The sequence below is a fragment of the Azolla caroliniana genome, unplaced genomic scaffold, assembly GCF_043228905.1.
Source record: "Azolla caroliniana isolate FFs.n. ecotype wild unplaced genomic scaffold, voAzoCaro1.0.p SCAF_190, whole genome shotgun sequence".
NCBI classification, from domain to species: Eukaryota; Viridiplantae; Streptophyta; class Polypodiopsida; order Salviniales; family Salviniaceae; genus Azolla; species Azolla caroliniana.
The window spans coordinates 42501-56451 of NW_028230625.1; the positions used below are offsets into that span (position 1 = coordinate 42501).

The 13951-nt window shown below is 38.4% G+C and overlaps 2 protein-coding genes across 2 annotated transcripts in view; both read left to right on the forward strand.

Moving 5' to 3' along the window:
* LOC147848908 (uncharacterized) overlaps window positions 1-7300 on the forward strand; it is a 7606-nt gene extending 306 nt beyond the window's left edge. The window contains exons 1-9 of the mRNA XM_087337989.1: window positions 1-524; window positions 1056-1133; window positions 1210-1444; window positions 4132-4293; window positions 4760-4999; window positions 5797-6046; window positions 6149-6311; window positions 6407-6796; window positions 6889-7300. The exon at window positions 1-524 is cut by the window's left edge and continues 306 nt beyond it. Of these exons, the coding sequence (XP_087194115.1) occupies window positions 1-524; window positions 1056-1133; window positions 1210-1444; window positions 4132-4293; window positions 4760-4999; window positions 5797-6046; window positions 6149-6311; window positions 6407-6796; window positions 6889-7086 (2240 nt within the window). The 3' untranslated portion in view covers window positions 7087-7300. The remainder of the gene's footprint in view (window positions 525-1055; window positions 1134-1209; window positions 1445-4131; window positions 4294-4759; window positions 5000-5796; window positions 6047-6148; window positions 6312-6406; window positions 6797-6888) is intronic.
* A 1886-nt stretch (window positions 7301-9186) lies between these two features.
* Window positions 9187-13110, forward strand: LOC147848909 (pentatricopeptide repeat-containing protein At5g39350-like). The gene is made up of 2 exons (XM_087337990.1): window positions 9187-12741; window positions 12835-13110. Exon 1 carries the CDS (start codon window positions 9187-9189, stop codon window positions 12349-12351), a length of 3165 nt encoding a protein of 1054 aa, XP_087194116.1. The 3' UTR covers window positions 12352-12741; window positions 12835-13110.
* The last annotated feature ends 841 nt before the right edge of the window (window positions 13111-13951 follow it).

The window sequence follows — 13951 nt, forward strand, 5'->3', positions numbered from 1 at the left end:
AAGATGATGACGATGACGATGATGGAGTTGCATATGAGTACGAAGACATGGATGGCCATTTTAGAACTGAAGGATTTCGGAATTTCATGCCTTTTGGTACTGTGAAGACTAAGCGAAAGAGAGGTCCCAGGGGTGCCCCAAGATACAACATACACAAAGATTCCTCGGGCCATGGTGACAATTATAGTGACTCTGCCCTTGCAACCTCCTCCAGTGAAAGATCTGATGATTATCATGATCACGATGAAGGAGGAGACGAAGACGAAGTTGTGGATTCTATGCAGGATATTCCAAGTGGTTCTGGTCCGATGGCCATGGGCTATGCTACTCCTCGTCGCGGCAGCGTCCGCCCGAAAGTGAAACCGTCCAAGTTCCGAGAAGAGGATCGAATGCAGAGAAATTATAATCACAGTCATAATTATGTATCAGAAGTGAGTTCTTTTTTAGGGAAAAAGAAAGCGTCCAAAAAGCATGTGTTTTCAAGGGACTATGATCAGGACGATGAACTTAGTGCTTCCCTAAGGGTATTTCCATACTCCACTTATCTTGATAGTTAACATCAGTGCATGTAGCTTCTTCCATAAATCTTTATTGTTATAATATTTTGTGTGTGCTGTCTGACCCTTAAGCTTGTTTCAATGGTGTATCTTATGTTATGGTTTGCTGAATTTTTTATTTCTTTGATGTATGAGGTCAATGGATGATGAAACTTTTGATTTTCAAAGTCTGTGTTTAATTCTCTGCAAATGAAAAAATCCTGGGTTGAAACTTGTGGGCCCTTAAAATTGCTTGAGTAATATACTTTATCCCATACAATTTTCTGTCTTTCCATTTGATACATATTTGATGGCTATATCAAGAGTTTGATGATGTGATTTTGCTCGATGCACGGTACCCGTAAATGATCGTAATCATGATTTTCAGATTCCATTCAATGTCATGTTTAATTCTCTACATGGATGAGCAAATTTTGCAAGGGATGTTTGCTTCTTTTTCAATCAGTTATTTTGCTATATTTTCATATCAAGACTGGAAATTTATGTAAATCTGGATAGGTCGTGAGGAAGATCATGAAGATGGAAGCAGCTGAACCATTCAATGCTCCTGTAGATCCAATTGCTCTTGGGATCCCGGTGAGATGCTTGTGTTGGTGCACTGAGTATTTGCTAACATTATCCTGCATTATTGAATTTTGGGTTGTATTGCCAGGATTATTTTCATATTGTGAAAAGACCCATGGATCTGGGAACCATATGTAAGCATTTAGAAAGGGGCAGTAAGTATAGGAGCTCTCAAGATGTTTATGAAGATATCCAGCTTGTTTGGACCAACTGCCGCATCTATAATCAGAAAGGAGACCCAATCCTTGACCTTTTGGGAAGAGTAAAGAAGAACTTCATGAAATATTGGACTGCGGCTGGCTTATATACCGAGAAGCCTTCAGGTTGCTCTTATGTTTAATGGACAAATTGCATGAATTAAAGATTGGTGGAATTTTAAGGCCTCTTTGTGAAATCTTTGATGCTTTTCATGCGGTAACAATCTAATGCGGTGCAAATTATTTCAAAGTTAGGGTTTTCCCTCAAATCTATTTCTAATCGGCTAGAGAGTTTCAGTTCTCAATATAAAAAGTGTGATTTCTTAAGAAACATTTGCTGGTTAAAGCATTGGAATGAGTGCCTGACTTTACATGTTTAGGTCATGTACATATTAAATAGGCTTTGATTTCCAAAAGTTAGAAACAAAGTTCTAATTTATTATTATTTCCTCACTGATGTCTACATGAGGTGGCGTTGAATTGGATATTTGGAATTAATCATCTGGTTCTCTCGTGAATTGTGACTATGAAAACAAGTCTTCATTGATGGCATCAAATGTCATATATGAAAAGTAGCAAATTTCATTTTTATTAGGGGACAAATACGCTGAGGAAATGCAGATATCAATTCAGCTTTTCCACCCTTGGGCCTTAATCTTGCTAACTTTGATTATAACCACAATATTTTTTCTTTTGATTTGCTAAATACTTCTTTCTCACCATTGCCTTTCCGTTTGCGTTACTTCTCTACATGCTAGAGCCCATCCATTTGTCCATCATCTGACTCATTGCTTCCATACAACATAGCACACATTCTCTTCAATATAAGACAGGGCGCTGGGACAGTGTCAAGGAGACTCATTGACCATAGATATTTTGCCCGATCAAGTCCATGAGTCTGAGTATCAGTCTGCTACAGTACTGCACCTTCAATCACATTCAAGTCTGCTTTTTGCATATTATCAATCCAGACGTGTCTGCATACGTATTTCTCTTGCGGTCACAATGTACACACAATTGCAACATTTACATTCATCAGTAAAATTTTTGAAGATCGAAATTCACGAATCAACCCCACACATATTAGATGCAAGTGTTTCACTCTGGTCCCATAGGTCATATTTGATCTCAAGGGTGGAAACAGAATCTATCTATCCATCTATAAAGCATATAAAGGGAATGGAGATTTCTTTACAGCTTCCCATCTGCAACATGCTGGTTCTGATTTGGCAGCTCTTCCTGATTGATTGAGCTGCTCTTGAACGCCTTAAGTTTTCCTCTTTTATACAGAGTCTATGTTATGCTTTATTAGAGCCCAATCATTGCTATGTGAGGTTGTTACCTCCACTTATCAGCTGACCAAGGGCTGTGTCATCAGGAGTTTGCGGATGATAATCTGCTCTGTGTTGGATATGGTCCTGTGGCTTTGGGCAGGTCTAGATCTTCTTTGGATAACTTTTTAGTTCTGCAGGTGGAAGGCACACTTTATTGGCAGAGGTGTTTTGCATTTTGAATCTGCGTTGACTGCTTTTCCTGTGGAGAGTTTCAGATGGTCTTACTTGGTTGCTACCTGGTCAGTGATTTTATTAACTTGACTTGACAAAAATGGTGCGTTTGTCTTCCCAATAAGGAGACTTGGAAAAAGCTGCATCAGAATCTTGATGTCTTCCACGTCAGCAAAGATTATGCGTGTGCTCTTTTTGGTTTTTATTTACCACCTAACGGGGGCATTCATTTACCCTGCAAGGGGCATTCTCAAATTCTGTCTTTATGCTGACAGTTTCTGGGCATTCCATGGCACACTTGACATGATTCTACGCAATGACTTTGGGAATCATCACAGAGATACAGTCTATCCCACAATTGATAGTACTTTATTACTTTGAAGATCCAATGAGATGTATGAACAAGTTTTTCCAGGAAGCTTAGGAAAGACAGCAAGATTTCTCCAAAGTTTGGGGGTGTTGTCGTTATCATTACTTGGAGATATACGCCACCATGTGGTGTATCTTGCATTTTGTTTCTGAATCATATGGCTGAGTTTCTTGGTAATGGCGTTTATACATACTGTTATTTGTACTTCAGAATTTGGCTGCATGGCAATTTGGAAGGAATTTGCGAGATGATATACAGCTCTCTTTTCTAAAACAAGCAAGAGGGAGAGAGAAAATTATACAACTATCAGCAGAAGTAAAAGATAAAGCAAAACATATTAAACAGGCCGAAACTAGGAACAAAAACTGTATAGCATAGCCACAAAAGAAAATGTTGTATCCTGTTTTCTAAAGTAGTAATCTCCGTTTCTGTTTATGTCAGACAGAAATATTTCATAAACTTATGCTATTCAGGATCTTCATTGAATAAATATCTCCTCAAATTGGATGAGTTGTATACACATGCTCCTTTTCATTCAGGCTTTAAACTAAGAGGAGATGATGTGGCAGTTCCAACATTTATCTTGCCATGAGGAATATATCCATATATTTGATGTTGGTTCAGTTGTTGACCTCTGTTTCTTCTTTGATATGTTTCTTTGAATCCCAGAACAGGTGTTTATCCATGGTCCCATTCTCTGCTTCTTGTCAGTACAGTTCCACAAGTTATATTTGTTCCTGTCAGATCTTTTTAGGAATTGCGTTTGAAGTGTTTTTCATTCTAGGGTTCCAATTACTCCAGTTGGTGATCATGGCATCTCAAATATTTATTTTCTTATATTCTGTATTGTTCAGTTGCAATTAATGGCTTTTGCAGTGTACTTGCATGATAATTTGTTGAATCCCTTATACCTCCCTAACATTTGAATGCTTAACCAGTGACATTCAGGTTTCAAGGTAGAAGACCGGATGCTTCACAGTCAGAATTTGGGGTTGCAAATATAAAGCAAAAGGTATTTTTAGATGACACTCGGAGCGAAATGACATTCGGAACAATAAAAGAAGAAGAAAAACCAGCAAATTCAACAAAAAAATGTATTGGTATGAAATAACAGTGAAGCAATTTCAAAATTTTGAATTCAGTGGTTTACGGAATGCTAGTAGTGCATAACTTTATACATGATATATAGTTACATTGCTATGAGAAATTGACTTTGTTTCTATAACTGGGTAGGTGGTGAGCTGAGGTTTAACTCATGATGTATCTAACCTTAGAAATATTATCAACTACATTGAAACATCTATGATATCTGTGTCTGCTGGATTTATGTAAGGGATGAGGAAAGATGCTGGAACAGGATGACTGTGTGTCATCTGACAAGGAAATTAAATTCTTTATTAAAATGTTTTGCTTATCCTTGTTTAGGGCTGAAGAAATAACTGAATGAATCTGTGTTCTCCTTCAAGAAATCTAGATTTCTTGTGTTGTGCTCATGAGTCATATCTTATATTTTAAATAGATATAATTTTTGACTCTTGAATATCTTCCACGCTGAAATCCCATCAGGTTTCACTGAGCAACATGCAACGAAAAGGAAAGCTACAAAGATACCACCAATTGAGGTTGCAAGTGGATTGCACGGAGAGCAAGAAGCAGCTTTCAATATTCTTAATGATGATCTGGATACATTCTTTCTAAATCGGGGAGGGCCAAGCATCATATCTGTATACAAGTCACATAAGAAGAAAAAGATAGAACAGCAGGCAATTGCCAAAGAGCATCCACCACAGGCTCCAATTCTGAAAGGTAGTAACCTTTATAGTAGATTGTGTGTTAAATCAATCCTCTATTATTATTATTCTTTTATACTATGCTTGTAAATGATTATTCAACTTGGCAATCCATGATCTTCAGGTGTGTATAGTCCAACTTCATTTCTAAAGTTTGTATCATTTAGTAGTTTCATGTTTACACTTCATAGATCTATCTGTTAGAGTAGATCATCTAGTGATTAGACTTTTGAGTATATTTAACTGAGACACAACTTTCTCTCTTCTTTCTATTTTGAACTTTGAACATCTTCCAAAGATCACAATTCTTCATAAGGATATCTAATTCACCACCCTCGTGTTGATTATTTATAGTATATTATCTCAATCTATTTAATGTGCATGTATTTGGATATTAATATGTTGGGCATGTGCTAAATTCTAACGAAGCGTCCTTGTTCATATTATTGTGCCTTCCACTACAAGAACATCAACACCTGACAATAAAATTGTCTATTTATGGCCATGTTTAAATATCCCTTTTTTCCTCTAAACTTGTTGCCTCCTGAATCCTGGCTGATGTACTGGCTGCCTTCAACACCTAATTATCATTGCAGTTGATCAGTGGTTCTTTCTGCCTGTAGAAGTGGCTACCACTGACAATTGGTGTTCTCACTCCTAGCTTATGCAGGAGTGGTAATTTTTTGCAATCATGAGTTGATGAATTCTGACATAAATTTGGACCAGCCTCTTGTTTTCCATCAGATTTGATGGTTTTCTGCCTCATATCTTTTGATGGTTTAATTTGGTACTCATACAGAATTGTTTTTTCAGTGCATATTCGGGAAGGTGAAAAAAGTGCCAGAAACTCAGTATTGAGGCATACTGACAACGCTGACAAACATCAATATAAAAAGCATCATGATTCCCATGGGATGACACCTGGAAAGTACAAGGGCTCTGATTCCTACATGATTCAAGGGAAGTATAAGAATTACATAAATTCCCATATGATATCCGGCAAGTACTATGACTTTGATGCTGATTCTCATGGAAGTCCTGGCAAGCCACGCCGAGTTTCAGGGTTAGTACAGAAAAGGAGTAATGAAATGATGTTTGCTAAATAAAGTTGGACATTTGTCCTATTCAAATCACGAATCCTGATAAACCATAATATGCTTCCCAGGACAGGGCATCACAAGGCTGGCTGTTCGTGTGTAGTATGCTCTGGTGTCCGACGCAAACATGGCCATGAGGAAAAATTTGGTAATTATGCAGATCATTGGAATACAACTGAAGCTGACGCTGCCATGACTCCAGAAAGGCTGTTTCTTAGATTGAAAACTGAGGTACTACAGGGATTCCTATTTGTTTTTGGATTGTCCAGACTCAAAACTTACATTTTGAGAAAAATAACTAAGGTGAAATTTTCACTTGTGAACAGCCCAGAAGTCATGGGATGCTAGGTGTGGAGGAGAGTAAAGATGGTTACAGAACCAAAACATCTATTTGGGAGAGAACAAATTCTATAGCAGATGAAGAAAAGAATGGTGCATTGAATAAAGCTAACAGCAATGAAGACTTCGTGGATGTTGCATATGAAGATGATGGTGGAAGTGATAGTGGTAAGGCAGATGACACCACTTTTGGGCAGAGAAAGAAAGAATCTATGGCACAAACCAAAGGCTACTCAGGAATTGAAGGGCAGCTACAATCAGGAAAGGATCGCATACGAGAGGATTCTAAGGGAGCAATACTAGAAGATGCAGAGGATGTGATTCATATTGAGGAGCAATTTGCCGATACACTGGATGCAGAAACATACCGTGATGAGGCAAATATAATATATGTTTATGTTTCTATTGAGAGTATCTCATGCAATTTATAGTATGTTTTTTTCTTATTAGTTTGCCTCGTTTGGAACAGGGAGGGGTTAGATACTATAGGGCGAGTTACGAAATGCCACTTCGCAAGATCAATCCAACCATTTTGGACATGGGTCACAGACTGTTTGGAAAAGGCTCTCTTTGGAATAATGGGCATTCTCTGAGTAAGCATTCAATAAAGGCTTATTCAGAGAATCCAATACTGAGTACGGTCTCTATGTTTCTAAGAGGCAAGTGACCGCCTCTGGCACAAGTGAGTGTGGTCACCTTCAGCATTGAGAAAAGGCCACCTCAACTTGAATGAGTAACGATATTTTGCTGCATTTGGGCGGTGTTTGTAGAGAGACGTGGCAATTCTACTTGTACTCAGATGTGCTATTTATTTGTGTGAAGAGAGGGATGGAGAGTGAGATCGCACACATGTATCATGAGCAAAGGGTCTGTTTCCACTTGCGTTGAATGTAAAATATCAATTAACCTGATCCATATCAGCTGTATTTTGCCTTGAAGTTTCTAATGTATTCCAAACTTACACAAAGATTGTTGCCAGTATTATAGGTCATCATTGATCTATTACTTTAGCACATCCTGTAATAACTTGACAAATAGTTAGGTAATCAAGAAGAAAATAGTCTTTTTCCCCAATGGACGAGTATCAATGCATAGTTGAAATGCTTGTCTTATGCAATGCAAATGATTAATTGGCAAGTGTTATTATTTGATGACAACCTCATAATTAGGTCTTTGGACGGAGATGGTGATGTATTGTCCTTGTGAGGCCAGTGAATCATTACCTTAGAAGAGTTCCTACTGTGGCTCCTGTGTTTTTACAAGGTGATTCATACTTTCTAGAAGATTATGTATATACATACCATAGAAGTGCTGGCAGTTGTCAGTTACTTGGAGAAGTGTTGATTTTTGTGGATGTATATGGTTGCTCTCATGCTTTGAATGGTTTGGTGAAAATCAAATTGTCAGATCACCCATGGATTTTATAGTATTTACAAAAAGAAAGTGTTGGTTATCCATTTGAATAGAGGCAAAGTCATGACAGAATGCCCCTTCACGAAAATGTAATTCGTCTAAACTCTTGGGTGAATTTCCTTGAGCAATTAGGAATACTTTTGCTGCGAAGGAGCAAAAGCTTGTTGAAAGAAAACCTAACAAAATAATAAATGGAAAAAATCTAGGAATATTTGTGGTGCTTGCTCACATTTTAAGATGTATGAAATTTGGCAAGTACAATAATAATATCAGTGGGATGTTTTATGTAATGTTGAACGTAAGGGTCAATTTAGCCCCATAGTTATACACCATGCAATGTTCGGTGGGACATTGAAAGGTTCCTTCTCTAGGTTTGTCACGATCATTGATAATCCATTATGGCAAATTATAGTAAAAAGAGATTTACAGGATGTTACTTTTGGGCCTTGGCTGTAATGTGGTGTCTTTGTTGGAGCTTGTATATATTATTATCCATGAACATTTTCCCATACATTGGGTGAAAACCAATAATCCCACAGTGTCTTATGGATTCTTCATAAGTGAGCCATGTGGATATATTTGATGCAAACTAATGTCTTATAAATTTGATGTATGGAATTAATTCCATGATTTGTTGGTAGGTTACACATTTTGATTGAGCGAATATAGATCTACATGGAGCAAATTGAAAGAAATCTTTATCATGAATGGCAAATAAATATGAAGTTTATAAAGGTTGGGGATTGATTGATCCATGATAACAGTTGAATCCAAACTTCACATGAATTCTTAAGCAAATAGACATCACATTATCTAATAGTAAAAAGTTAGCTTCAATAATGTACCCTAGATTATCTAAGTCCATTTCTTAAAGTGAGTGTCTTCTCAACGATGAGTTTGCATGGGATTGTAGTAATTACTACAAGAACAAATTGAGACATCATATAATCAAATTACAAGTGTATCTTGAACTACATTATAATCTCTTCTTAGCAATGAATACGAATGGAACTCTAATAACCGTGACAAGAATGATTGACATATCATAGAATCGTTGAACCAAATCTAAGGATACATTAATGTTTACTTGAGTGCGAACTTGCATGTGATTGCAACAGCTTTTACAAGGAGAATCTAGATATTATTTAATCCAAAAAACAAATGTATACATACGGATCGAAATGATACTCTAGAAAAGAGTCGATTCATTGTTGATCAAGGCTAGCAAGATATATTGGTTATGAAGTCTCGCGGTAGCTTAGAGTTTAGAATATGAGGGGCTAACTCTGTAATTTGAAGTAAATGGTGATTCATTTCCTCAACCAGCAGCAGCAGGAGCTATGGTGGCAGCATCATGGTTCTCTGGCTCTTCAGATGGCCACAAAAAAGCTTCACAAACGCCCCTTGTCTCACACAGAAACGCAGTGTGCATAGTGATTCCGAGATCAGTGCTGCCCAACCTAGCCCGTATACTTTTGTATGTCTTCTAAAAGCGTGTGGAAGTATTTCTGATGTTCAAGAAGGTATGAAGCTCCACATGAATGCAGAAGAGAGAGATTTTACGCGGGACGTCTATGTGGGAAGCACTCTCGTGAGTATGTATGGAAAGTGTGGAAGTTTACCGGACGCAGAATGTGTGTTCTTTCATTTGCCACAACGCAATGTAGTGTCATGGAATGCAATGCTCGCCTCTTACGTTTGGAATAGTGCGTCAGAGAAGGCGATCAAGCTTTACCGACAGATGCACGAGGAAGGTGTAAATGCAAACCCTCTTACTTTTGTGGCTGTCCTCAAAGCATGCAGCTTTGATGCTATTGCTGATGCTGATGATGGTTCGGAGAAAAGATTGAGCTCTTGCCAAATAGGACGAGCACTACATTCGGATGCTCGTAGGAAGCTTTTGGCATCAAACGCATTTGTTGCAAACACACTTCTTAGCATGTATAGCCGATGTAAATGTGCTAATGAAGCAGAAAATGTGTTCCTTGGGCTATCAGCACGAAGTATCATTTCATGGAATGTGATGCTCTCCTTATATATGGAGCAAAACGAATGTGTGAAAGCGCTCCAATTGTACAGGAAATTACATGAGGAAGGTATGGATCCAGACCATGAAACTATGATGCTTGCCCTGCAAGCATGTTACAGTTTCGAAGAGAAAGGAGAGACCATAGCAAAAAGAACGGTTCCTGTCAAGATCTGCCAAGCAATACAGGTTGATGCTTGGAAGAAGGGATTCAGATCTGATGTCATTATTGGAACCATGCTTATAAGCATGTACAGCAAGTATGATGACATTGCAGAAGCTGAGAGTATTTTTGCTGCATTATTAGAGCCTGATATTGTGGCTTGGAATGCCATGCTCTCAGGGTATGTTAAGCATCAGCAAGAGCATAATGCTTTTAAATTGTATGCACAAATGCAGGAAGAAAGCATATGCCCGGATGAGTGGACATTTGTGGCCTGTGTTCAAGCATGTGCCAGCCTTGCATCGAAGGAAGAATCAACCAGACAGATATCACTAGAGATTGGCCGGGCACTACATGCTAATGCGAGGAGGAAAGGGTTTGAGGCAAGAATCTATGTGAGCAATGCCCTTATAAGTATGTATGGGAAATGTGGAAACATACCAGCAGCAGAGAACGTGTTCAGGAGGATGCTAGAGCATGACATTATCTCCTTGAATGCATTGCTCTCAGTGTATGTGGAGCAGGGCCAAGAGAATCTGGCTCTGCAGTTTTACTTACAAATGCATAGCAAAGGTCTGGTTCCAGATGTGATGGGCCTTGCGACAGCTCTGCAAGCATGTGGAGATTTTGTTGATAGAGAAGAACCTTTTGTACTGAAAGGAAGCTCAACTAAATATATATTCCTGAAGATTGGAAGGGCATTACATGCCGATGCCTTGCTCAAGGGATTTGACTCAAATATGTTTGTTAGAAGCACTCTTATAAGTATGTACACTAGGTGTGGAAAAATAATAGAAGCAGAGAATGTCTTTCTCAAGGCACCCAAGCAAGATGTTGTGTTATGCAATGTCATGCTTTCTGCCTATCTTGAGCATAGACAAAGAAAGATGTCCTTACAGTTGTTCAGGTTAATGCAGGAACAGAGTTTCTATCACGATGATGAACGGACAATTGTCCTTGCACTGAAAGCTTGTTGTCTCGATGCTGATGATTTGATCGGAGGGAAGATTAATGTAGAATCCTGCTTGGAAATTGGCCAGGCAGTGCATACTCATGCCTGGACAAAGGGTTTTACGTCAAACATCTTTGTTGCATGTACCCTAATTAGTATGTATAGTAGGTGTGGATGTATGCTTAAAGCTGAATATGTATTTGAGAAAATAACAAAGAGAAATGTTGTGGTGTGGAATACAATGCTCTCAGCATATTTGGAGAGAGGTGAAGGACGGAAGACTTTGCAGCTCTACAGAGAGATGCAGCTGGAGGGTGTAAAACCAGATCAACAGACCTTGGTCACTGCCCTTCAAGCATGTTGTACCCTTGCTGAGAAGGGGACTGCTGAGAAACAAGGGAGGCCAATGAAAAAGGTTGTGTTGGAAATTGGCCAGGCACTTCATGTCGATGCCATGAACATCAAAGGTGCCTCCACAGATGCATTTGTTGGCAGCGCTCTTGTCACTATGTATGGCAACTGCAATGCTGCATGTGAAGCAGAAGCTACATTTTACAGCCTTCTTGAGCATAGCCTTGTCACATGGAATGCAATGATTTGCATATACGTCGAACAGAACAATTATGAGAAAGCTATACACCTCTACGTGCAAATGATCAAGGATGACCAGATGATCAATGATGTCACACTCGTTTGTATCCTACAAGCTTTCATAGGAATCGGGAGCTTGGAGGCATGTTACCAGATTAATTTCATCATTGTTCTTGGTGAAAATTATTCATGCCCTCTTCTGTCAACTAGTCTCATCCATGCATACGGGAGCTCTGCATGCATGACAGATGCCGAGGCAATTTTGAATGGGCTGTTTCAGCCTGATGTTGTGTCTTGGAGCTCGTGCATTGCGGGTTTTGGGCGGGAGGGAAACTATGAAACAAGCATCCAGTTTTTAGAGAAAATGAACATAGAAGGCATTGCAGCAGATGAACTGACATATTGTTCATTTCTCTCTAGCTGCAGTCATACTGGCCATGTTGAGAAGGGTTTTGAAATATTTGTGTCAATGATCAAAGACTCAGCTATAATACCAGAGTTGAAACATTATGCCAGCATAATAGACCTCCTTGGACGTGCAGGTAAGTGCGCAAAAGCTGAAGAAGTATTACAAAAATCCCCAATGCAACCTGACCTTGCTGTTTGGTTAAGCCTGCTTAGTGCATGTTGTCTACATAGCAATGTGGAGGTTGCAAGACATGCGTTCATTTCTGCAGTCCGTCTTCAACCTGGCGACCCTGCTGGTTATGCCTTGATGGAAAATATTTACAGACAATGTGATTCCATGGACAAATCGTATGGAGTGGACCATGTTGCCCACATATAGGGTTCTTGTACCATCAATGAGGACAACATATTGAAACTTGTACGAGTTAACAAACTTGATCGAAAAGACCCTGAAACCATTGAAACCATTGGACCAGACGTAACTAAGAAATTTGGAGAGATAGTGAGGTCATGATGTCCAGGATTATCAGATCTTTGATATGTGAATCCAGCAGCAGCCTCAATGTCAAATGACATGTTGTATTAATGTAGATATTGCCACAAAGTTGTATAAACATGACCATTGAAACCATTGGACCAGACCTAACTAATAAATTTGGAGAGATAGTGAGGTCATGATGTCCAGGATTATCAGATCTTTGATATGCAAATCCAGCAGCAGCCTCAACGTCAAATGACATGTTGTGAGCCCAACAATGCATTATTGGACGTTTTTTTGAATCAGGCATGTTATGTCTAATCCTCATTTATTTGCATGTGATAAACCCGAATTTATACATTCATAAAAGCAATACTAACAGAGAACATTCTGTGCAGCTAATCTCAGATGGATTTTCTGCATTCAATTTATGTCTGCATGGAAGTATCAGTTCATTATTCCAAGCACAAGACTCCAAAGCTTAGGCATTGAAATGTACACATATTTGTTTGGATTTTTGTCGCTACCAACATCTTTTGACTATCCAGAAGATCTTCAATACTTCAGAGATCAGCAACAATAAAGTTCATATTTAGAGGGCAAGAAAATATTCATGGGCAAGCAATTATAGATGCAAAAAATACAATGAATGGAAAAGATTCAGAACAGTACGGAAGAAGTATGGCGCAAATACTGCACCATGGGCTCTTTCTCAAAACTACATGATTAACCGAAGGCTAAATATGTAATGGGAAGTAATACACAACTATCGGTAGTGCTTGATAGGGCAAGCTGTAGTATAACTTGGACATTATATCCACACACATCCACAAGAAGATGGAAATTTATTTTTCACGTCTTGATTCTGGCAAAGTGTTGGTGATCCATTTTCATAATGTTTTAGTTTCCTTTGAAGTCTTCACATCCCACAACCACCTCCCTCTGGCCTTGATGGCCTTGTGCACGTCACTAACATTAGCAACCAAGGAAGATGCAACATAATAATCAGGCCACAGAATAATTTTCAAGATGAATTATTGTCATTTATTTAAGAACCAGCTTAACAAGTGTATCGTATGCCTGAGCATTGTCTCGCTATGTTAGATACAAAATCAAGGAAATTTTTCTCAATGGAAAATATGTACAGTAATTTTAAATTAAAAGGTAAATTTAGAGGATTTGATCGATTCTCTACAGGAGTTTTAGATCTGCTTAATCAACCCTCCTGCAAATCATGGTAAAGGTAGCCAAGACATCATTCTAAGAGTTTCAGATTGATTAACTAAAGTATGTAAGTAGCAGTAAAATGATACAGTCAATTTCAAAGTTACACCATCTCAACAAAACTGGAATATGCAACAAATGGCAATTCAACAATTCAAAGTAATTCAAGTGTTTAAACAGAATCTCGTTACAAAATATTATGGTTTTTAAACAAAAAAGCTTATAGATCTGTTCATGCCTCAGTTGCTGCCAATCTCCAAAATAAAGGCTGATAATG

What these genes read in the sequence shown, in the direction of transcription:
- LOC147848909 (XM_087337990.1), top strand. Translation starts at nt 9,187, where the DNA reads ATGGTTCTCTGGCTCTTCAGATGGCCACAAAAAAGCTTCACAAACGCC.